The 24,613-nt window shown below is 37.2% G+C and overlaps 1 protein-coding gene across 6 annotated transcripts in view; it reads right to left on the bottom strand.

The window, feature by feature from the left end:
* Window positions 1–24,613, bottom strand: part of ATE1 (arginyltransferase 1) — an 84,119-nt gene that overhangs the window by 5,562 nt on the left and 53,944 nt on the right. For 4 of the 6 annotated variants that reach the window (XM_054831611.1, XM_054831609.1, XM_054831613.1 and 1 more), the window contains exon 11: window positions 16,767–16,887. In XM_054831611.1, coding sequence (XP_054687586.1) covers window positions 16,767–16,887 — 121 coding nt within the window. Of the gene's footprint in view, window positions 1–6,493; window positions 6,521–7,028; window positions 7,097–16,766; window positions 16,888–24,613 lie in introns of those variants that run through there. The other 2 variants (XM_054831615.1, XM_054831612.1) reach the window with 2 other exon arrangements.

Here is a 24,613-nt window from a genome sequence, read left to right as displayed (position 1 = left end):
TCTTTTGGCCTGTAGTGTTCCTGGCCCCAGATTGCATTTCTTACAGGAACTACAGCTACTGCACCTTCGGTTTCACTATAGCCTTACTGGCTCGGCTGAACTGTTCTTGCTGCTCAGCATTTATACCCTTACTCCACTTTTACTCATTACATCAAGCGCAGCTGGTGCATTACCCCCCTTGCAATCAGGCCCATGCTAGCTCTAGCTCTATATATAGCAGCTCTATGAAACAGTTATTACGCCGAGGGTTCTAGCAAATTTGTTAAGTGCTGCAGCCAAGGCTTTTCTGGGGAGCGGTAAGGCTTGCCAAGCCATGCTGTAGACCGGTCCTTTCTTGGACTGTGACACACGTTTATAACGCGACCCTCAGGCAGGAGAAGGCTCTCCCAGAGCAATCGAGAAATACCAATATCTTGGAAAAAAGAAATAAAAATCAATGTAATATGAACGCTTCACACATGTTTTAAGCTTAATACAGCCAGTACAAACTACATACATAAAGACTTTGTAATGAATTTATCATCAGGAAAAGTTTAAAGCCAGATATGTTTGGTCTTACAAACTTACATTTGATCGACTGTATTTATATTTGTTCTACACATTAAGGTTGATTCCAGATTCTTCAAATAAGGTTTGAAAGGCAGAAAAATAATAGTCCAAATGTCTACAAAGATTACCTGGTTTAGTGAACATTTTTCCATTGACTCCCCCCAAAATAAGAACTTTAATGATAAAAATAACCTTCTGTAAAAGTACTTAAATATAGGCAATTTAAATGCCATCTGAAAAAGAAACCTTTTACTGAAATGTTAAGCATCAGTAAAATAATCTCAAGTACATAGTTAAGCTTTTAGAGAAGGCGAATAGGAACTTGTGTCACCACAAGAACAAATCTGTAAGTTAAAATTCAGCCACCTTTCAATTGCTACTGCTCTGGGGGCAACACCTTATGAATTCAGGAAAGTACACCCTTTATTCATGATTTAAACCTAAGCAGAATAGATTTAAGAGACTTTAATGGAAAAATAAAAGCAGATTGGACTCCAGCATTGTTTAAAAAAGAAATTACCCTCCCCAAAAGAAAAATTCACTATCTGCTCCTGCTGAGTGGCACATGATAAAATTTGCTTTATATTTAAGATGACACCAACTGAATTCTAACAGGTCTTCTCTGTGTGACTGATGCTGGGATACAGGAGCAATCCCAATTCAAAATGAGATCATATGCTATATTAAATAAAATTACTTGTTGAAAATAAGAAAAACATCTCTATCAATAAGTATTACTCCATGCTTTATTAAAGAAATTTCAGTTAGTGACTTCCATTTCTGGAAGAACTCAGACTGATCAGGTAGTGGACAATATGTTAGAGCAACGCTAATCATTACTGTAATTACTGAATGCAGTATTGTTACCAGTAACAAGTTAAAAAAGTATATTTTTCCTCCTCACATTTTTTCATTTTATACCTCCTGAGTCTCCCACTAACCTCTGTTCTACCTCACAAGTAGTTGGTGCATTAATTTATATAACCCTCAAAAAGATAAAATCATGGGTTTGAAGACAAAATTTCTTTTCCAAGTGAATACTTGTTGGATGCCTCATCAAGTTATAATTTTTAGCCAGTTAATTTCCTAAGGCTTGCTTCTTTAGCCATCTCCCTGGTCCAGCCCTGTCTAAGACCAGACCTTGTACGCCACAGTTTCAAAGACTGTGCCACGCAGCTCACGTGGCAAGTTGCTTCTTAAGAGTATTGTAGAAAGCATCCTCCTGTAAGTCCACATTTTCTTCATCTAAGCAAATATCACTGGGTCTTGGAACGTGTTTTTGTGGGGTTTTTCGCTTTTTTTTACAATTTATCTATTTCTGTGCATTTTCTCCTGACACCACTGGAACCACTTCATCTTTGTCATTTGAAATGAGTGGATTTGGTGGGAGCAGTTCTACCAACAAAGACTGTTTTAAATGAACAATAGTACTAGGAGGAGGTACAGTACTGCTAATTTCCATTTGAATTCTTGGGACTTTGCCTTTGTATCTGTGACTATCACCTTCTCACAGAGCTGTTGATTAACTGCAGAAGAGACACTGTCACTTCACATATAAAACATACAAGATTTAACCCTATAATTCAGTCACATGTATCAATATAGTTTGGATGGTAGATACATAAAAATAAAATCTAAACTTCAGAAAATTCCGTTCTGTAGATTGAAAGTACCTGTCATTTTAGGAAACTTAGCAACTGAGGATGCCAACTATCTGTCTTCACATAAATATCATCCCCTAAGCCTCAAAGCTAAAAATATGTCTGAATTCCTGTTGAATAAATTAACTGTCTTGTTTCTCTTCTCTATAGTCCTAAACCAGCAAATTATCTACATAGCATTCGTCTAGTGAAATTTGAATATAGGAGAGATTTCATATATAATTCAATCTCGCCATCATGATTCCATAAAAAAATGCAAATATTGAAAACAGGCATTAAAATTTTTTGTTCCCCACCCCATATCACTATTAAATGCAATTCGTACATGGAGGATTTGTGTTCTGAAAAAAAAAAGGCAACAAAAAAATGACAACAAAGAGCATATCAGATACGTTGCTAAGTATGAGTAAAAAACAAAGCAAAAAGTAGAAGTGATCTAAAGATGCTCTGTGTAATTTGTCTTGGCAGAAGTCAGGCAGATACTGGTTTGATTTCTTACCCAGCTACACACACACACACCCCCCTTCGGCAAAAGCACAGTCAACATCGCTGAGCGACATGGAGAAATAAGCTAAAAGTAACAGCAGTGGTCTTCAAAGGCAGCCTCACCCAGCAATCAGCCCCAGAAATACTTTTCTACTCAAGGGACTCGAGGAATGTGAAGAGCAGGAAGTCTGACATACTCCTGTACAATTCAGGTTTTATTTCTTTGCACAACCCAAAGCAAGTTCCCCCCAAAACTGCAAGCTCCCTCCCAAAACCAAAACGTGAGTTTCGAATGCTGATATGCATTCCAGCTGAAATACCAACATCAAATAAGAAGGAGGAATACTTTTACCATTTTTATTCACAGCGATAGCAAAATAGGCATCAGTGTGCATTTGCACAGAAATTCAAAGTTTCATGTTCTGATTTTTTTTTCTTACAGCGTAGGAATTGATTTGCATTTTTATAAAATTATTTTGGGAAGCCAATATCCAAATATTTTTTATTCTCTGCGTGCATTAATTTTTATTATTACTACCTAATATAAGCTGAAGTGAAAACCAGCTACATCTGGTCCGAAAGCTGGGTAAGCACATGCAGAGCCGTGCAACTGAGATTCAGAGAAGAGAGTGAGCTGCAACAGCCTGCTTCAACTCTGTGCAGGTTTGGAGCCAACATGGCATTGAAAAAAGTGTGATGGTTCAAAGGTTTTTTGTAGCAAACTATTATTAAACCAGTTTTTTGGTGGTGGCTGATTTGGATGAAGCTGGTTTTGATCAATACTGATTTGGAAAGACAGCCTGCAGCGGCAGCGATCTGTACAGCTCTTCTTCAGAGCCATGCGTGAGGGGTGCCAAGTCAATGGTACCTCTTCCCTTGTCCCCTTTTACATACTCCTCGCAAACATGGCATTTTTATGTCAGGGGTATAATCTAGAGATGTCAGCAAACTAACACTTTTTTAAAGTACATTTTTCCATTTACAGGAAAAAAAATTAAGAAAGAATTAAAAATAAGTGGGAAATTTATTTACTTATTTTTTTAAATAGGAATAAGGACAACTGCCACTTTTAAAAACCCCACATTAGTGACAGAAAAATATTTCTTACATTTTCTGTACAGAATGGATTCAGAATTAGTAAGAAACCTTACTGAGCTCTAGTACTTCTAATTCAAAAAAAGATAACTCCTGCTAAACTCCAAAATAATGCTGTTTCTGATCATAAGTTTCAGTTTCCTTAAATGCTACTTAACCCCCATGGAACAAAGAAAGTATTTGGCCATCTTCACTTTGTACTTCTTCATTCATGCTACACAGAGAAATTGCATTTTATTTTCTCCATACTAGGATGAAACAGTGGAAGAAAGGAAGGAAACAGACAAAGAATCAGTCCTAATGCAGAATTTTAAATATTTTAAACCGTGTCATTAACTGAAACCTGTGATTTCCTTCGAAAGCAGTCTTTGAAGGAAACTGCCATGTAAATAACTTGCATTATAAATTAGTTTCCATTTTGCTTAAAAATGGAATCTCAGAAAATTTTTACCCCTAAACATTAAATTCACAGTAAAAAAGTAGGAAGATTGGAGTGAGTCCAGAGGAGGCCACGAAGCTGATCAGAGGGCTGGAGCACCTCCCCTGTGAGGACAGGCTGAGAGAGTTGGTATTGTTCGGCCTGGAGAAGAGAAGGCTCCAGGGAGATCTAACTGCGGCCTTACCAGTACCTAAAGGGGCCTACAGGAAAAGATGGTGACGGACTGTTTATCAGGGAGTATAGTGACAGGACAAGGGGAATGGGTTCAAGCTGAAGGAGGGTCGATTTAGATGAGAAGTTAGGAAGAAATTCTTCACTATGAGGGTGGGGAGGCCCTGGCACAGGTTGCCCAGAGAAGCTGTGGCTGCCCCTGGCTCCCTGGCAGTGTTCAAGGCCAGGCTGGATGGGGCTTTGGGCAACCTGGGCTAGTGGAGGGTGTCCCTGCCCATGGCAGGGGGTTGGAACTAGATGGGCTGTGAGGTCCCTTCCAACCCAAACCATTCTATGATTCTATGATTAACACTTGACAACTGCTGTATTTTCAGACTGACAGCTCAAAGGCGATGCTTGCTTTCTGGGTTTGTTTCAAGTTGGTTTTGGTTTTTATTTTTCAATTTTGAAGAAGAAAGGACTTGCATCATTTTTAAAGAGAAACACAGTGTTCACATTTTCCAAATCAAAGAAAAATAATAGGTTTAACATTCAATTTACAAGGAGTTAAAACATTTCATGATAACCAAGCTTTCAAACTAGGTGTAAAAATAATGAAAAGAAGCGCCCATCCTTTGCTGGTCACGCTACGGCAATGTTCATTTAGTTGAGAAACACTACAGCCTTGTCGAATGTTTTTAAAGAAAAGCTACATCTGGTTTACATGACCTTGTCACAGTTAATGATCAATGATTTTAAAACAAAGAAACTTTAACAGGAAGAAACAAATTAGCTTTTCAAATTTTATGACTGAAATATAGGAGATATTAATTACTGGAAATAGAAAATATTTCCACCTCAATCAGAAGTCTAATGTATCTGACCTTTAAATTTAAGCTCATTTCTTACTCAATTTAAAGCATTACTTCTTTTCCTTCACCAGCAAAGCATAGAACGTCATCCTCAAAACCAAAACAGACAATACACAGTGACAAGATAAGTGACACCCATTAATAGTAATATTCATATGAAACAGTGAGTTGAAATGTGTTTTTTCCCATATTACTTCTTCCATACTAGAGTCAGACATTGAGAAATATTAAAGACCAGTATGCCTCAGGGTATAAAAATACTAACTTGAACCAAAATAAGAGTACAGTTAAAAAGAAGCATAAACAACAACAACAAATTTCAATGAAAATTCTTAATTAAAACCAGAAAGCACAAGTCACAAAGGAAGTACAGCAAAATGCTCAGGATATTCTCAATTGGCCAACTCTTTGCAGTTACTCTAACAAGAACAAAACAGGAACTTCTGAAATCATTGTTCAAAAAGAGAATGTTTCTTAGGAGAAAAATGCATCTCATCATTATCAATGATCCTTAAAACACGAAGACAGAAGAATTACAGTTTTATAAGTATAACTTATAGGGAACCTTGAAATGGGTAAAGACAGGAAGTTGCAACACGAGTAAATCCTAAAGACATCTTCTGAACAAAACTTTTGGCCTTTGTGCCTGAAATCATACAACTGGTTTAAGATTTGCAATTCAATCTTGAGAAGCAAGCAGACTAATCACTTGAGAAACACATTCAAAATCCGCTAACCCTGCTGCACCACACGGAAACAATAACTCATTGTGTTTTGACTCTTATTATTCTAATAGTAAACATGAATAGGGGCCAATGGAAAACATTTCCTGTGAATACAGCAATTCACAGCAGTTCTAGTTTTCAGCTGTAATTCACAGCAACCTGCAAAGGCTTCTGCTTACCTGCACATACAATCCTTGGAATAGATTGCCCATATTATCGACACTAAAATCCAAGTATGGCCCACTGTTTTGGAAACATTTGAAAGAGATAAAACAATAAGTATAAAATTCCCAGGTTATTTATGAGGAGCTCTCATATAACACAATTATTCTAACCTACCTCAATTTATTATCCCGAAATAGGGTGGCAGAGAAATGGCTACCAAAGGGCTAGATTTAAATGATACTGATATTTCTCCAAGGACTTGCTTTCCAGGGATGCACTACAAAAAAGACTAGTAGCACCTGGGAAAACATTACTTAAATGAGACTGAACAACTTCCTACCTGAAAACAGCATCCAGTTTGCCTCCAAAGTCAAGCCACTAAGGGTACAAAAAAAAAGGCATATAATCTAGTAGACAGCATGTATTTCACTTCTGGATGCTCTTCCAGAAGACAAAATGAACCAGTCAATTCTTCTGAAGTTGTATCTCTGACACTATTCTTGATGACTTCAGATACGAGAAATGAGAACGTGAATTGCCAATGAAGAATATTACCTGCATACCCAGGAGGCTTTTGTGTTTTCTTTTGCTTTCTTGTTTTAAATACCATTTTTGGTCATCCAGTCAACATTCAATTATGCACCACATGTACAAAGACCAGAAGCAGAACTGCAGCAGGTACAGTTTAAATGTCTGAACAGTGTGAGACACTAGGTCTGTGTATCCAAGTTATTCAGAACAACGTGGGAATGTTCAGTATTTTGAGCTGCTCGTTTCTCTTAAGAGACAGAAGGGAAAATGATGGTCAAAATCCAACGAGCATGTGGAAACAGCACATGAAAACAACTCTTTAATTCACTCGCTAAGAGGGAATTAAAACTGCACACAGATCTTTCCAAAGAGCGTAGCAAGGTGCCTGTCATCTCAAGAACATCATCGAAAGTGACCCAGTTACTGTTGATAGAGACATTACACATACCATTAAATCTGTGAATTAAAGGCTGAGAACACTAAATTAGGGATGCATCCTAAAGAGAAAAGATGAGGGATGGAAAGCAGCTGTGACACAAACACTTTCTATTAGGGATGAATGAAATATTTCATTCATTCCTCATGAAAAACATGAATAAATATTTTTCTTAGATAAACACAGAATGCTTACCTCATTACTAACTCTAGTAGAACATTAAAACTAGTAACTACGCTGACATCTCAAAAAGAACAGCTTATTCCATCTATTTCCTGAACATATTTTGCATAAGAAAAAAACCAGAAACACTACATAAACTGCATTTCCATTTCAGCTGGTAGCTGAAATACCTTGTAATTCAGTAAGATTTACCCAAGAAGCCAAATACTCAACTCCACTAAAACCATATCCCAGGCTGCATCAAAAGAAGCATGACCAGCAGGTCGAGGGAGGGGATGCTCCCCCTCTGCTGTGCTCTTGTGAGACCCCACCTGCGTTCAGCTCTGGAGGCCCCAGTACAAGACAGACATGGACCTGCTGGAGCAAGTCCAGAGGAGGCCACAAAGATGATCAGAGGACTGGAGCACCTCTGCAATGGAGACAGGCTGAGAGAGGTGGGGTGGTTCAGCCTGGAGAAGAGAAGGCTCCAGGGAGACCTTACTGCAGCCTTACCAGTACCTAAAGGGGCCTACAGGAAAGATGGTGAGGGACTGTTTATCAGGGAGTGTAGTGACAGGACAAGGGGGAATGGGTTCAAGCTGAAGGAGGGTCGATTTAGATGAGATGTTAGAAAGAAATTCTTCCCTGTGAGGGTGGGGAGGCCCTGGCACAGGTTGCCCAGAGAAGCTGTGGCTGCCCCTGGCTCCCTGGCAGTGTTCAAGGCCAGGCTGGATGGGGTTTTGGGCAACCTGGGCTAGTGGAGGGTGTCCCTGCCCATGGCAGGGGGTTGGAACTAGATGGGCTTAAAGGTCCCTTCCAACCCCAACCATTCTATGATGACTTCAGACTTTCACAAGAAGGCAGCTTCACTTTCAACCAGACTTCCAGGTTTTAATGACACTTCAATCTGACAGCAAAAGGCAGTACTGAGCCCCAAGTTTACAATGACAGTAAAACCAATGGAATAAAAGATAGTACAAAAGACAAAAGTTACTAGGTTATACTTTAGGGACTTACAGGTCCAAAAAATGGCATGGAAACAGGGAAAAATCTGAAAGAATTAAATACTCTTTATTAAAATATTTGAACTGTATAGAAGTGAAAATGGCAGAAAGCACTAAGAGGATCTTTCAAGAAGAAGGGCAAAGCAAAGTCCTCATTAAGATTGATACAGGAGAAGGATGAAAAAAAACTAAATACAAGAGTCAATACAAATACAAGAGAATTACAAATGCAAGCATTTCCATGAAATAGGTAAAACTGAAGCAATTGGCAGTAGCTTATCAGCTAAATAAATCAAATTAGAGAAATCAATTTACTGGCTAAATTAATTAAAACATGGAATCAATTAAGTTGCATGTGAAAAGTCAGGATGATGTCACCATAGCAGAGAGTAAACATGTTCTGAGGCACCAAGGATCATTACAAAAGGTCTGACCCTGGAAAAAGCTTGCTGTGGTGGCTGGTAGTGTGTGGCTGAGCCGGGACTCAGCACATGCCTGTGGTGTTGCTTCCACAGCTGCTCTGTATCTGTTCCTAGTTACAGCTTTTAACTTTTATCACATTTTGAAACTAATCCCATATGCTATTTATCCTCAGCATGAAATAAATCTGCATGATCGCTCTACTTATCCCACATTATTTAATTTTTAATTTCTGTTCTTGTGTTTCTAACGCCTTCTGAGTATGGAAAATGATTCCTACAAGATTTGGCAGTCTTTGTCCTTCCCCACATTCCCCTGAATCTTCACCTACTAATGAGTTCACTTCTGGTCCAGTCACAAAAAAAAAGCAGGATTATTCTACTAGGGAATCAAATGCCACAATATTCGAATGGTGAAGGAGTATCTTGAGCACACAACCATCTAAGATTCATCTCTTCGATGTGAGAAGTATGCCAAGTTATCTTTATTTTCCAAGCAAAGTCCCCCAAAATTATGTAATTTCAAAATACATCTGTTCATTACACAATCTCTATGACAGTCATTTTGGATTAAAACATATTTTTGGGAATTTTGCAGTCCAAGCCAAATGTTTCATGAACTACACTAGAAGTCAGATGATGGTCCTTCTTGAGGGGCGTTGGTTTACTGTGCTACATGTGTGTCAGAAGCAGACATACAAACTTTTAAATCACAAATATTTAGCAGAGTTTGAGATTTGGTAGAACAACACAAAATGGAGGTCATACTTCAGATCATGTTTTAAGGAGCTTTCTGTCTTTGCAACCCATTGTTTTGGGAGACTCCGTTTCAGAGCTGATGGTTCAGAGTAATTTCTAACCCACAAGCCAATTTATGCAGTGCCAGGGTTTAGGACCCACAAATTAAGTTAATATTATTACCTTTTTATTAGAGAAGCACTGGAATATTTGAGCATATTTTTGCATATGAGCCCAAAACTCCATGCCAGTCATTTCAGTCATTTCCAAACATACTAAAAAGTGAGGGAAAAATTTGCTCGGCTACACCTTATTGGCACTATCTTCGTTATTTAAGTATCTTGTATGCTCAAGGATCACACTAGATTTAGAAATAGGCATTCTAATGATTCCAAGTGGTTATAAGCTTAATCAGAAACAGATGCAAACTTGTAAGATGTATCTCTTCTAGAGGAGCTGCTAGAAATTATTGATATGTCTGTCTTTTTCTTGGTTCTAGAATTCAAATTTATTACCTATACCTCTGATAAGAGTGGAAAGTTAGTTCTTTAGAAGAATTTAGTTCGTGATCTATCAGAATTTATTTAAACTGTTTCCTAAATCTCCAACGTACAAACACTATCTCTTAAAAAAATTATAAACAGCAGTTGTTTTAGAGCAGACTGGCAATTTCTCCCTAATCAGATGATTGCACAGTTCTAAACAATTTGTTTAATGTTTTCCATCTGTGATAGTTTTGTGACTACATTTTCATCATCTCAAGAACTTCAGTGCATTTATCCTTATAAACATTAATGTGCATCACACTACCCTCATAAGCATTAGCGTATACTGCCTTTTGCATTAGTCCCACTTACTAGATTCAACGATGCAACACTGCCTGTATACATCACTTTGACAGGGATCTAAACTATCGGACGTGACCAAATGGCAGCCATGGTTCACTTTATGGATACAAGTATGTGATCATGGCTCTTCCATTAAGAGAGCGAAGAGGAATAAGACCAGAATCATGCTTATACACTATGTCTTTAAAATATATCTTAAACAGCCTCTGTACTTGATGGGGGAGGGGAAAAATCAACAAAATACTTGCCTTCACATACATAACAAACGTAAAACATGTTTGAAATACGCCCTTTTTATTAGCAAAGAATTGTACCTAAATGGTATGTAAAATTGTTTTGAAAAACACAGCACTAGGAATCAAGGATATTGAAATAGTTGTGACAGATCATTTTTCTAGTGAAAGCACTATGCACAGACATATATTTTTAAAATAAATACAGTTTTGTATAACTGCCCAAGTATGGGCATTTCTAAGTATGAATTCTAAGTTTTATTTACTAGAACTAATAACCCTCAGTTTCTTGCAAGAAATCTTAAGATGCATAATCAAGTTGCCAGTAAGAGGATTTAGAAGTCATTAATTACTGGGAATGTTGTTTGCCTTTTATTACTCTAGCTTCTTATGTGCAGCAGAATAACAATACTGCAAAATTGTGAAAATTTTCATTTTGTATGTAGCAAAGAAAATGGAGTTAGTTCTGTAATATGTGGGAAAGATGCATTTTTTAAGAAAAAGTTTTTTCAGCTTGTATTCCTAGACGCTTTAAAAATCTGGTAAAAACTTGCGATAAAACTTACAAGACTACTACAGAAAATGACTGGAAATCTTAAGTAATGTTCTTTAGTTTAGTAACTCAAGAACTAGTGACGTGGTACCAACTCTGTTTGTGACGTAACACATCAAATGGGGTTTTTTTTACAGAGTGATTCTTGTGAGTCTGAAGTGAGACCTCTCACTTCAAATTCCGACCTCTACACAGGTATGTGTAGAGTCCCAGGTCTCTGGCACTGATCACTGGAGTAATACTCCTGGAAAGGAGAGCTCAGGCACTGCTTTTAGTGTTTTGTGTAGACATAACCTCATCAGTTATCTTCTCTTGACCCCAATGCCTATAACCATTTTGACTCAGACCAGCTGGAAATAGTCTAACAACTAAATTCTTCTAAGGACCTCCACTCCTCTGCTGGAAGAAGCGAGATCTTTATTGCTGTGTGGAGATGGCAGAGGCAAAGCCTGGTCTGCATCAAGAGCAATGAGAGGAAGGTGGTTGCTGCATTGTTAGGCACTGGGAAACTTCTGCTGGTATGTGACTTTGGCTTCCTAATGTCTCGAAGTTTTCACATCTAGTTTCTTTCTACATAGTGTATCTAAAAAACAGCCTCTCTTATTCATCTCTACAAATACCTATATAGATTTTCAAGCTTTAATCCATTACATATTTCAGCAGATTTCTTCTGTTCTTGTCAAGTCCTCCTTCTCATCATTCTACCTATATGAACCACTGCAAAATTTACTTCCCCATCTTTCCATGCATGTGTCTACCAGTTCCCCACACCGTGACCACATCAGACAGACCTCACTTCGAAAGCTTCCCACAGCCTCTTTCAACCTCATTTTCACTCCTGGCACCTACAGAGAGTAATGCAACTTCTACCTCTGACAGACTGTGGGACCTGATATCCCAGACCACTACATCTGGTTCTGAAGGCAACTCCTTTGTGTATCCCCATATTCTTAATTTCTCCTACACCTCTCATGCTACACAAGATATATCCATAAACTAAAAGATAACTAATGTACTTCCTTAGATCCCTCTTCAAAAGTCTCCTTCACTGTGATGTTTACAAAATATTTCAGAGAGTTTAGTCAGTTTTGTCTATTAAAAGACTATAATTTAGTCTATTACTACAGCTGGCCAGACAAACCAGAGGTGCTTCACTGTTTCTTTATACCACCCTTTTGCATCCATCGTGGTTTGGGTTAGACTATACTCTCTGGAGCAAAGAGTGTCTTGTCTCCAGGAACACACAAAGCCAACACAGAGCAGTCTGTGTATGCCTTTGTCATGTGTATTTTTCAACACTGCAGAAAGTACTTTCATTTTAATTAATGTATTCCATTCAATTCCATTTTTATTTCATTCTATTATGAAATATACAGGAAGCTGAACAGATGTGTATTAGCTTAGCTAATTCATCAAATTCAGCAAACAAATCAGTCAACAATAAAAAAAAAAGCATTAACGTTCTTTTTGCTCTGCACTACTCAAAGCTTCTGCTCAAAGCAGCAAAGGTGGGAAGCAGCTTCCACCACTGAGATCGCCATGGGCCATGCCTAGCAATTCGGATCAAACACAGCTTTGTCACTTGGGGAAAAGCACTCTTGTTGGCACACGTAAAGAGTCAGGAGTCTATGAAACGATGAAGGCTTTGAAGCCATCACTTCAGATTGGGATTGTATCTGCTCGTCTGAAGTTGCTTCTTAAAGGTGTTGACAATCCAGTGCTGATGGGAAGAAAGATTTGAAGTTTTCCACTAATTTAATTACCATCCAAAAAGTAGATTTTCATAGAGATTTTACTTCATGAAGACATTTTTCACACACTTCTCTCAGGAGCAAAAAACTGAAATTCTCAATAGATGTTAGAAGAAAAAAAAAAAAAGACATGTGAGTGGTTTAGTCTCAGAAAAATGGAAAGTGGAAGGATAAAAGTATTGCCAGGATACCAAGTAAATTATTTCTAATTCTTTTCATACTGCATTTGTTCCATGGGCGAAGCTGTTAGTGAAAGCACCGATGAAGTAAAACCCTGAAGACCAGTTTTGAGGAGGAAGCTGACTAGTGTGACAGACAGAGCATGCCCAGGAATATTTTTAGCAGAAGCTATCATGTGACTGAATTTTGCTCATCAGTTTTGGTAAGTTGTCAAAGTCACTGACAAGTACTTATCTGCAGAGCAATCTTTTCATTAACTTCTTTTTTCTTCAACATAATTACATCTTCATTTCACGTAGGGTTTTCATCCTTACAAAGTAAAGGCTAATGGCCTGTTAAATGCAGTTCAGCACAATTGCAATTTTCAGCACGCTTCAGTATCCAAAGCCTCTATTACTGCCCTACCTCACTAACTGCTTATTTATTTGTAAGTAAATGACTGGCCACTGTTTGAATAATAAACCCATCAGAATCCTAATAAACTTCTCTCATTTATAAGATGATGCCAGGTCTTCTGAATTTTTCACATTGAACACACAACAAAAATGAAAAATCTGTTCTAAGGCATGTGTAATTTAGGCAAAACTGGTAATTTAACCAAAACTAGATAAACATGACCTTTTATCCAGGAACGCTGTCTAAGCATTGCTATTCATTTTTTCATTTTTCCCCTAAAGTAACTGATGTTTTTTCAATAAATGTTAGGAACTGCACATAAAGAGCCTACTAGCGGTTTATTTAAATAACAAATTTGAGTGTTTGCTGGCACAAGACCTCATCGTTGCCTCTGTATGACTGCAGTGTTTTGACGTTAAGTAAGGTTCAATCTCATTTTGCTGGCCAGAAGTAGTAAAGAGTTGGACCTATTTCAACCATCAGGCACCCGCGATTTGCCATCCTAAACAACAAAAAGTTATTGTAGTTCCTATGACTGCTGAAGTTATTAACTGTTAGACACTTTTTAGATTTATCTCTGTGTAAAGAGTTAAGAACTTTGTTTAGTTTGTCTGTCCTCTCTTCTTCATTCTCCAACTGTTAACAAAAGTATTAGACATCAGAGGAGGAGGGGATAGAAAACAATACACTTTAAAACCATTTGAAAATGCTCAAGCTCAGGACAACCACATACCGCAAACCAGACAGAAATCCTCTGCAAATATCAATTAATATTTTCTGATACTTTAGAAAAAAAATTGCTGCTGTTTATGAGCATCTATTTTTTCCTTTTTTTTTTTTCCCAGAAAGGAAAAAGTAAATCTGATTATAGGAAGGAGGTCTGCAACGTAATGTGCATGAATACTCAGAAATCCTTTCCATATTGCAGACACTTGGAAGATCAGAGCGCACAGCATCCTCTCCTGAAGTAGCACTCACCTATAATGTTCTATAAAGCATTTTCATAACCTGTAAACAGTAAATTTATTAGGGTGTTTTTTTTTTTTTTTTTACAGGGAGAGAAAAGGAGTTCAAAAATTGCCAAACATGATGAACAAACTAGTGTGAGGTAATGTTTCAGAACTTTTCTGACATTACAGACAATATTAAAAGATGACCATTTGCAGTGACTGTTTTCTTGCCCCAGGCAGCAATGCAAGTTGCGCTATGTCTCCCAGCTGTTTACTGGATCTGGTTATTGCCTCTGCTTCTATGTCGGAAGTCCCACTCCTGATAAATCATGACATACTTAACTGACATAATTACAGGCAGTATTATAGAAAGCTGATTCATGAGGAATAAAGCACACCATCATTCCTATTGCTCTTTTTTAATACGAGTTTAATGAAGTTATAGTGAATTTACTGACTATTGTGGAGAGTAAAGAAGTAAGAAGGAAAATTATTTTACTGTTGAGAAATAGCTTCCTTAGAGGTAGCAACTATTTAAACCTCAAATGACTATAAGCTCACAGCAGGTCCAGTGCATTTCAACGTGTAGCTATGTTTTAATTTCCTTAAACCACAGGACATAAATCACAGTTCCAGTTGTGTCTGGAGTGAGATATTTTGTGCTGATAATGATGCAAAGTTTTATATCCTGCAGTTTCCAAATGTGTGGTATGCCACTGGAATTCCACAGAATGAAGAAGATGATGCCCCTTTTGCTTTTACGGGGTTAACACCTTCAAAGGCAGTAGTTTAGTCGTTATTTTTGAGCCTAAATGAATGCACTACTTTTTTTTCTAAACAACAAGAGTATTTTGAACACCGCTGGCTTCCAAAACCATTTCCCTTCTTCCTCCTACCTTTGTAATTTTTTTCTAATTTCCTCTCACCAATCTAACGATGATTTTAGTTGATCAAGACATGATGTGCCGCCCATTAAAATCTCTTACACATTGAGCTTTCCCCATGGTGACAGATAATCTTTTCAAAGAGCATCCAAGCACGGTCCCCAGTCTATTTCCCACTGCATCACACGGCTACCTGCACAATCTCTAAAGAACATTGTCTATTTACACAGAACACAATTCTGCTGCTAAATCTTTTAAATCAGTATCTGTATCTAGAAATGTATTTCATCTAATGAGATTACTATAAAATATTGTAGTATTTTAATTAGAGTATTACCCTTTCAGAACTTTTACAATTAGGAAGTATCTAGCGTTCCAGTTGAGCACACAAGTCACAGCACAAATGCTAACATGCACAGGACGAGGAAAAGCAAGAAATTGAAGCAGGTTTTCCAGAAGTTCACAATCCTGCTTAAGCGGTCATCTCTCTTCAAATTCCTTTCATTTATCTACATGCTGCCCATCCAACAGTTAACCAGCTAGCAAATGAAAATTTTATTAAACTACAGCCATGAAAAATAAAAAGACAGTAGAAGGTGTTGAAGACTACTCAAACTCAGGGACGGGTAAATCTGTATTTTGATGGCTGGAAAGACCATGACGTTATGTACTCTTGAGCTTAATCACTGACATCTCTGACTAATACCACAACTTTTCTCAACTGTTACTCAGTGGGGAAAGAGAAAATTTCAAGCAGATAGTCAGCAATTTGCAATTAATAAAAGAAGTTAATCAGTTTTTTGTTTTCCAGCCAAGCACCACACCAAGCACTCTCTCACACAGCTCCCTTGGGGGCTGTGATCAGCCCACCGAGTCAGTAGCTAAAGCAAATACATGGGGTTTTTTTTCCATTTGATTACAGTATCATTACTGTGTCATGTTCTAGTCAGGAATATTTTTAACCATTCTATGCTAGCAAATCACTAAGTATCTATTTCAGAGAATGTAAAAATCTATGCCCCATCTAGTTCAAGATGTTTAAGGTGTTTCTGCTGTCCATTGTATTCTTCAAATTCTCTGAGATAGTTAAACTGAATCTGTCAGTTTGTTTCTTAACAAAAGCACTCGATGCCTTTAAGCTTCTCTTCTTCCCTTTCACTTTCCTGTATTGATTCTAATTTCCTTTCTTTAGATTCCAGTCGGATGAATGCATAAGGAAGGAATAATTATTTGATCTGTTTTGTTCATGCACAGAATAACAAACATAATTATCTGAAAGGCAGCAATATGTGTTAATTTTGAACTACATGTAGTCTGTAAAACAGAATGTACTTAAAATGCGGACTGCTTATTTTATGTTGAAAGATAAAACTCCCTATTTGCTAATGCTTGCTGGAGGAGTTGTGAATTTTACACTTTTTATCCTTTACAGATAAGATTAGAGGTAAAAATTCAACAATGCTTCAGCAGCAGATGATACCAATACATTATAAAAACAGGACGGACAATTTACAGCCCTATCATTACTTATAAACTTACCTGCTTTTATGTCCTGGTTGAATCGACAGTATTTCGAGTGCTCGAGCAGGGGCAGACATTGCTCAATAGGCGTCCAGACGTATGTCTCTGGACACAACAAGTCAGAGGGCCTATACTGACCCTAGAAAGGAGAAAAGAAGAAAAAAAAAGAAAAAAAAAAGTAGTGAGCAGTCATATCAGTTGCACAAGAACACCCTGGCTACAACTTTCCAGAGATTTTCCTATGAACACAGAATAGTTTTAATCTAATCTACACCAAATGAGTCAGAAACAGCTTCACTGAAAGGCTTACTCCTTTAGTAATTTCAGCACCATCTCAGGAATATAAACTTAACCTTGGCACTTGAAGAAAATGTAAAATTAATATAACCCTTTTTTACGATATCCAAGATGAACTATAAAAGTTTTGGCTTTGCTGACTGAAACTCTGTATTTTAAGTTATACTCTGGAGTTCTGCTGAGCTGGTGCCGACACTAAAAACTCAGCACCTCCAAAAGCAGCTCGTCTCAAGTGTTGTTCATTCTAGCAAATAATAGAGACCAAAAAAGAAAAATCTAATAGAAAAAACCCCACTTAACAGTAAGCAGGATGCTATTTTTATTGCATTAGTGATGGAGCATTTTGTTCATTGCTACTTAAATAGTAACCTTTTCTTTTTAATTCATGGAGTTCTTCCTGGAATAGCTTACAGGTAATGATTGGTGGAATTCTACCATTTTTTGTTGATTTATTAAAAAGATATTCTTTGCAGACATTCCCAGAAACCAAACAGCCATAATTATTTTCCCTTCAGTTACACAGAAAATCACCACCTCAGCAATAATAACCTCTTCTAATCAGATCTTCATTTGATTTAAAAGAAAATTATTCATCGGCCTGTAACTGAAGTCAAAAATCTATCTTTGAGCCATTACTCATTTAATCCATACCCTCTCAACATTCAGAGCCATATGGTGGCCATATCAAATTAACTTTTAAATTGAAAATTCATTACATATAACAGCTTGAAAAACAGAGACATATAGTAAATGAAAAAGTTTAAGAATTTCCATTATACAGGTCTTGAGGCAACAGTTAAAAGACCGGGTGATATAAGAAGTCACACTGCAGTTGATGCAACTGAGAAGTCTTCTTATCAATTACTTTAAATAGGTAATGAACATGATCATCTTGATATGAAGTTGATTTTTTTTTTCCCCCCAACATCTACTATGAAAAAAGGCAAAGTGGTCTTGAATGAAGCTGACCAATGTTTGGGAATGGACTTAGACAATTACTGTGATTAGAGTCTGGTGATAAAGACATATTTTAAAAAGTTACATTCACAAGCTCTGCTTTCTTCTTTTAGACACAGCCTTATGCAGCAACACCCAATTTTTGAGAATCAGAACCACCATTTTTTGAATGTTTGCAGAGATTCCCAATCCCTTTTATTCTCTTACTGTCCCACCCTTAATATTTACAGTAGAATTAACTGTTTTCATTAGGTATTTCCCACCAACTGTAAATTGTCAAGTAAGAAATACAAAAATTATCTCCGATACAAAGTCATAACTGTCCACATGGAAAAAAAACCCAAAACCCAACAACAATAAAACAACCAAGCTTCATGCTGAACCTTGTCAAATATCTGATGTATCTGTCCAAAATGAGTCTGTAGGTCTCTGATCTTCTCATGTGAAAAACATTCAGGATTGACTTGTAACTATCTTTGTTGGTGTTTTGGTGGGGGTTTGTGGTGGGGGTTTTTTTAATTAAATGCAAATTTCTATGTAAAGTTAAAACAATATTCCTCCCATTCCACGGAGAAGCTTAAACCTCAAGGCCTCAGAAAATCCTCCGAAGCCAGAGAATGGAAATGACATTATTAAATAAACCGCTTTGAAATGTTACGCTATCTAAACAGAAATAGTTGAAAGGTATGTGAAGGTAATGCTTAAAGAACACTTTTAGTCACCATTACTCAGATGAAACAACATAAGGACGTGGGGAAAAAATATGCCTTTTCAGTCAGATCTAAAAAAAAAATTAGAACATAATTACTTGCTGATTTAAAGACATTTTCTCAACTGGCTAAGAAGGCAGAAACAGCCAAGTAACCACCTTTCAGAGCTGTTGCTTAAGCACAGAAACTACAAGGTGGCAATTTAGTCTTTCCAAGTAGCGTGGGTATACTCATGGGTGTAAGTAAAGATTGCTCAGCCAGTTTTCCCACAAGATACTGCCCCGCCATCCTGAAATATATTGAATTTGTGAATCCCACACGTGAAAATTACAGCACTACACAGCCCTATTCTAAATTTCCCAGCTACTTCTATAATGTCATATTCTGTCATAAAACAGGATGTATAAAATTAACTGCATTGCAGCATTACTAGTTTGGTTATAACTAAAAAGAGTTTCTTTAGTACTGAGCAAAACAGTACTGGGAAAAATTGATTATCCAATCCAGCACTGTAGATTCAGGATTTATTTTAGGTGTCAAAATACTCAGGAGGGAAAAAGGGAGAAATAGTTCTGAGGTAACTTCCTTTAGATGTTTTCTTCCCCCAGAATTTAGAATCTTGTTAATAAACTTCCCTGAAGATATGTGAGGCTGATGTGATGACACATCACTGACCAGTGACACACGACGTAACCAGAGGTAAAAATTAAACAAGCCATTGATGCTCTTCAATATCATCCCTTTTTAAAAGGATTTCCAAATATACTAGAAGTAGGATATTTCTCTTGTAAAGGCATTTTATTTACTCTACTGGTTAAACCCACATCCCATGACTCATTCCGTGGAGGAAGTGGTAACACACAGAGGTGAGTTTCCCAAGGAACAGCGTTGGCACTGTCTCTGTACTGACAGAATTAAAAAGGGAATCCACAGAAGCTGTTAAATCAAATGTAGTAATTTCTAAGGGCTTTTGTCCCCTTTTTTCCTCCCCTAAGCACTTACTCTCAATTTACTTAAAAATGCTAAAAACTCAACATGAAAGTAAACAATGAATCCACCTCACTTCCCCCTCCCCTTTATTCCTGGGCTGTTAAAAATCTGAACCTGAGAATCCAGCCAGATTCTGCCTCATGTATAGGAGCACCTGCAATTCAAGTACAATGTTCACATTTCATTATTCACTCTAAAACTATTACATCATCTAAAAACTTGCCTCCAAGCATACTATTTATATTCCTTCTTATGCTTAGTATTGCTGATTTGCAGTATACACCCAACATAAATCCAAAACAGAAAGGGGATCTCCTGACGGGAACTGCTGCAGAGCTATTTATCACAGTAGAACAACTTCATCAGGTTTGCAAAAATATTTTGGAAAATCATTTCTCTTTGGTTTCAGATTAAATTAGCATACATTTCAGAAGTAATTCAGTCTATGGTAAAAACCCACAACTGAAAACGTTTTACTTTCTTTTATCTCATAATATAAAAGCTCTTGCACAGTGGCACTCTTTATGCTGTCCAGATCATCTTGGGAATACTTAACTACAAGACTTTCAACAAAAAGTATCATCTTACAGACCATCCCTAAGCGCTTATGTTCCAGCTTCTTAAATCCAATACCACCTGCTGATGAAATGCACTGTCAATATACAGCAGCGGCACATATTTCTGTCTGTACATCTACATTTTGTCGAGAAATATCCAAGAAGATGTACAATGTGCTATTTTGAAATGTTTCTGGAAATAAAAAAATACATTTGCCTAAAATGTCATTATTTTTGATGCTGTTTAAATTTTTCGTGGACATCCAGAAACACGCTTCTTGAGACAGAACACTAACAATTTTGAGCTGTTATATCATGAGAACAGCCACTGCACATCACACCAGATGTCCATGGTACAGTCAAATATCCCATATCTGACGGCCGTCAATAGAAAACGCTCAGTGAAGACTAAAAGAACAGTACAAAAGCACATAGTGTTACTCTACCAATACTCTCTTGACCTCCAACAGTCTGCAAGACAGATCCTTCCACAACCAGATAACTTCAGTAATAATGCATTTTGCCATTCAATAATCCTGAACAACTGATTTAATTTACTTCAACCTGCAAACTGTAGTTCCATTTGTTGACCATTCCTACTTCTACTACAGAAACGCAGCGAACAACCATTGCCTTATCACCGTGATTTTACAGATAAATGTGGTGTCTCCATCAGTCTGAAGGGACCTAAATTCTTTACTTGTTCCTCTAACACAGGCTATTCCATACTTTCAACCATCCCAGTCAACCTGTCCTCTTTCCAATGTTGCTTTCTCTCCTTTTAAACAGGCAAAAGGGCCACAGGGGGGAAAACATCCAAACTGTATTGTTCAAGAAGCGAGAGAGCATAAGGTATAATGAAGATAAAGAAAACCAAAGGAAAAAATGCATCTTTATAAGTATCTGATTAATCTATCAAATGGCTTGATTAAAAATCAATAATGAAAACTAGTATAGCTAAGAAAATCCCGAGTATGTGGTTTTTCCTACTAAGTCAATATATTGTAGTATAAATGTGACTATTTTATAAAAAATACCTCCAAGACTTCTTACTTTCGCTAATGTTTGGGACATTTTTCCTCCTATATAATATAAAAGAAAGAGCCTTTAAGGTGCTTTCCCTTACACTATTAGACATGCTGCATTTTAATTGGAAACTTCTGGAAATAAATTTTACAGTGAGGCTGCCAAGCCTAAATTAATACTTCACACCATGATATTTTTTGTTTTACAGTTTCCAAATAAGAATCGACCAGAACTTCTCTGAACTTTTGTTCCACAGGAAGGGCAAAGGTTTTAATGAGACTTTAGTTGGGAGATTACTTTTTAAATATTTTGTAAAATCTGAGGGATTTGGTAAGCACTTGAGATGAAAAACACCAGCAGAGTTTGTTTTTGTAGTCTAAGTAAAATTTAAAATGTAAAACTACCGAGAAAGAGAATAGTCTCAAAACCGAGGAAGGTCAAACACCAGTAGCACTGAAAAAACAAAATAGGAAGGTTAAACACACATTTAATTCTTTTATCAGGTAGAGTTTACATCTGTATTCTATTTTTTCACAATAAACCCATTGATCTTTTATTAAAAGTGAATTAAGACTGCCTTCGTCTCCACTTCCAGCCAGCTGCTTTAAAAGAAGCTCTCAGACTACGTAAACAAAGTAACCCCAAATTATCAACAGCAATCCATTAGAGCGAGGCAGCGCCGCCCGAGAAAGTGCACGCCAGGCTACGGGTTTATTACATTCAGTCTTTTCATTGAAAGACAACCCCGCTGGAATCCCATCAGCAGAAGTACTACAGCAGACCCTTGCTCCCTGATTTCATTACATAAACAGAAGTAGACCTTATTGATCCCCAGGAGAGTCCTTTGCAAGTAACCCTAACTGCTGTGTTTTCACAGACGGAGGTTGGACCGTGCCACGTTGCGCCGGCGCGGTGAGCCCAACATCTGAATCTGTTTGTGCTTCCAACCATCCGCCGTCACTCACACGGGATCCATCTGTGGAAGGCCTGAAAGACTGAAGAAAAACCACCAAAAACACCCCACCCCAAAACAACCTACACAAATTCTCTCCCACCTCCTAGTCACCAATTTTTTGGATCTTTTTAAACAAACCCAAAAATTCTCCAAGATTAATAGATATGGACTAAATGAGGCATGTTTATTCATCAATGAGATATGGTCAAAGACGTCAGATTTATCATCAGACGTATTCAGCAAACAATTATATACCAAAAAGGAGTTAAATCAGCCAACGTACAGCTTGTGGGTAATTCAATGAGTAAGTAACAGTTTGGATTTAACTGTGGAGTCCACAGTGGCACGTGCAAACAGACTGCCTGATACTCCAGTGCCAGTATCGAACAAGCTGATCCATACAAACTCCAAACTTTGAATTCATTATGCAATCGATATTTTTAGGACCCAAGAATTGCATTGTTGAGACCTTAGCCACCTTTCTGTTATTAAAGAATAATGCACTGTAATCCTTAAAAGATGTTATGAATAATAAACAAAATTCATTTTCTAGCTCACAAAACTCAAAGTACTTTTGAGAAGTCTATCAAGTGCAAGGGAAATATTCCTTCCTCTTCAAAAAGCTGTGCTGATTCTCATTCTTTCAGTTCCATTATCCGAGGCACAAAACCTGTGTAATGGGAATTTTACAGGCCAGCCAGGGAGCTGTAATGCTCTTCCCAATGCATCTCAAATATAGAAACGCAGAGCAAATGTTCACCTTCTCCTATATCGTTTGATTTCCTATAAGTGAAATACAAATATTTCAACTTGTATTTCAAATAGAAGTGTACCAACACTTATTTAGATCAGTTAACGTGTTATTTTTTTGCTATTTTGTTTAGTGCCCCAACAATCTTTAAACTGACTGACCAAAGCAATGGTAAAATTTGCCAACTTTCACCTCTTTTCTGTTCATTTCCCAATTCAATGTAAAGTATTGACAGAAATAACTGATGATAAACTGTTTCCAAGGAGAAAATAGTTGTGGTACTTCTTTCCTACACGTCTTAGATTTTAGTAAACTTAATCTAAACAGTGAATGCTACTAGGCTGAATTTGCATGAGCATCTTATAAGCTGTTGTCTGAAAACAACCTCAAATTCGTGCCCTTTTTGGCGGCAGAGAGATGGGGAAAACCGTTCTAAATCAAAATGCTCTCTCCACCCTTTATGGATTCCTCTCCAGCTACACTTCTCAGTCACTTCTGACTCTCCACATTTCCACTGTTTCTTCAACACCATGTATTTATTCAGAGTTTCTATCCTGTACAATTAGTATCATTGGGAAACACTGCTTTATGATTTTATATTTTTTTTGGTAAGTTTGAGCTGGGAGAATTATATAAACAATCCAACATCGCCCTTTCACTTGGGAGGTGCCATGTGATAAAATGTGCTATAAATCATAGCACACAACCTGTGAAGTACAGTGTAAGGCTGCTCAAAGCCATGCGTGTGGTGTTTCACGCTGTAGAGACGACGGTGCAAAAACATTACAAAATGGTCCCTTCCAGATCAACAAGGAGCATTATTTACCCTACAACAGCTATGGTACCCTGGCTCCAGACTTTTGAGGACAGAAAGAGCAAGTTTATGGATTCTGAACTGCTCTAAGTTGGCTGACCATTTATCTAAAGCTGAAATAAAATAATATCCAAGTGACAGACAACAATGAATCCAACTCTTGAAACTGAGAAACAAAGAGAAATATTACAAGCATGTAGCTACTCCAAAAAGCTTACGTAAAATTAGGGTCACTTTTTAAGCATGTTTTCTAAGTACTTTTACATCATCAAACTATTGATGTATCCATCTTGCCTTTTTGTATTTCCCAAGGTTCCTTTTTTATTATTATTTCTTTTTTGCTTGTATCTGCTAATCTGTGCCACGTACATATTTTATTAAAATAGATTACTGAAACTAAGTTTAGCTTTCTTTCAGTGTTCCTACATAAACTTTGTGTTTGGCATACGAAAATACAAGATGCTGATATGGGATGGTACTTACAGGAAAACCATACTGTATGTTCCTGGCTGGAAGTCCGGAAACTGCCACCAAGAATACTAAAGCACTGCATAGCTTCAAATAGTTCCATTTTATATTTCTCTTGTTTACTAATACTTGGGCAATCTCAGTGATACTAAACTGGCAGTATAATGACAGCAACGTAAGACTGAAATTCTGAAGAACGTTTCGAATTCAAGGTGTATTTGTACACATTTAGAGACTGAGATTCCCTATGAATTTAAAACAGTTGCATGGTCAAATATTTTACAGGAAAAAACACCCATGATTTTGTGATTTTAAATAAAAATACATAAAACCAGTTAAC

The sequence above is a fragment of the Grus americana genome, chromosome 7, assembly GCF_028858705.1.
Source record: "Grus americana isolate bGruAme1 chromosome 7, bGruAme1.mat, whole genome shotgun sequence".
Classification (NCBI taxonomy): domain Eukaryota; kingdom Metazoa; phylum Chordata; class Aves; order Gruiformes; family Gruidae; genus Grus; species Grus americana.
This window is presented reverse-complemented; position numbering and strand designations above follow the sequence as displayed.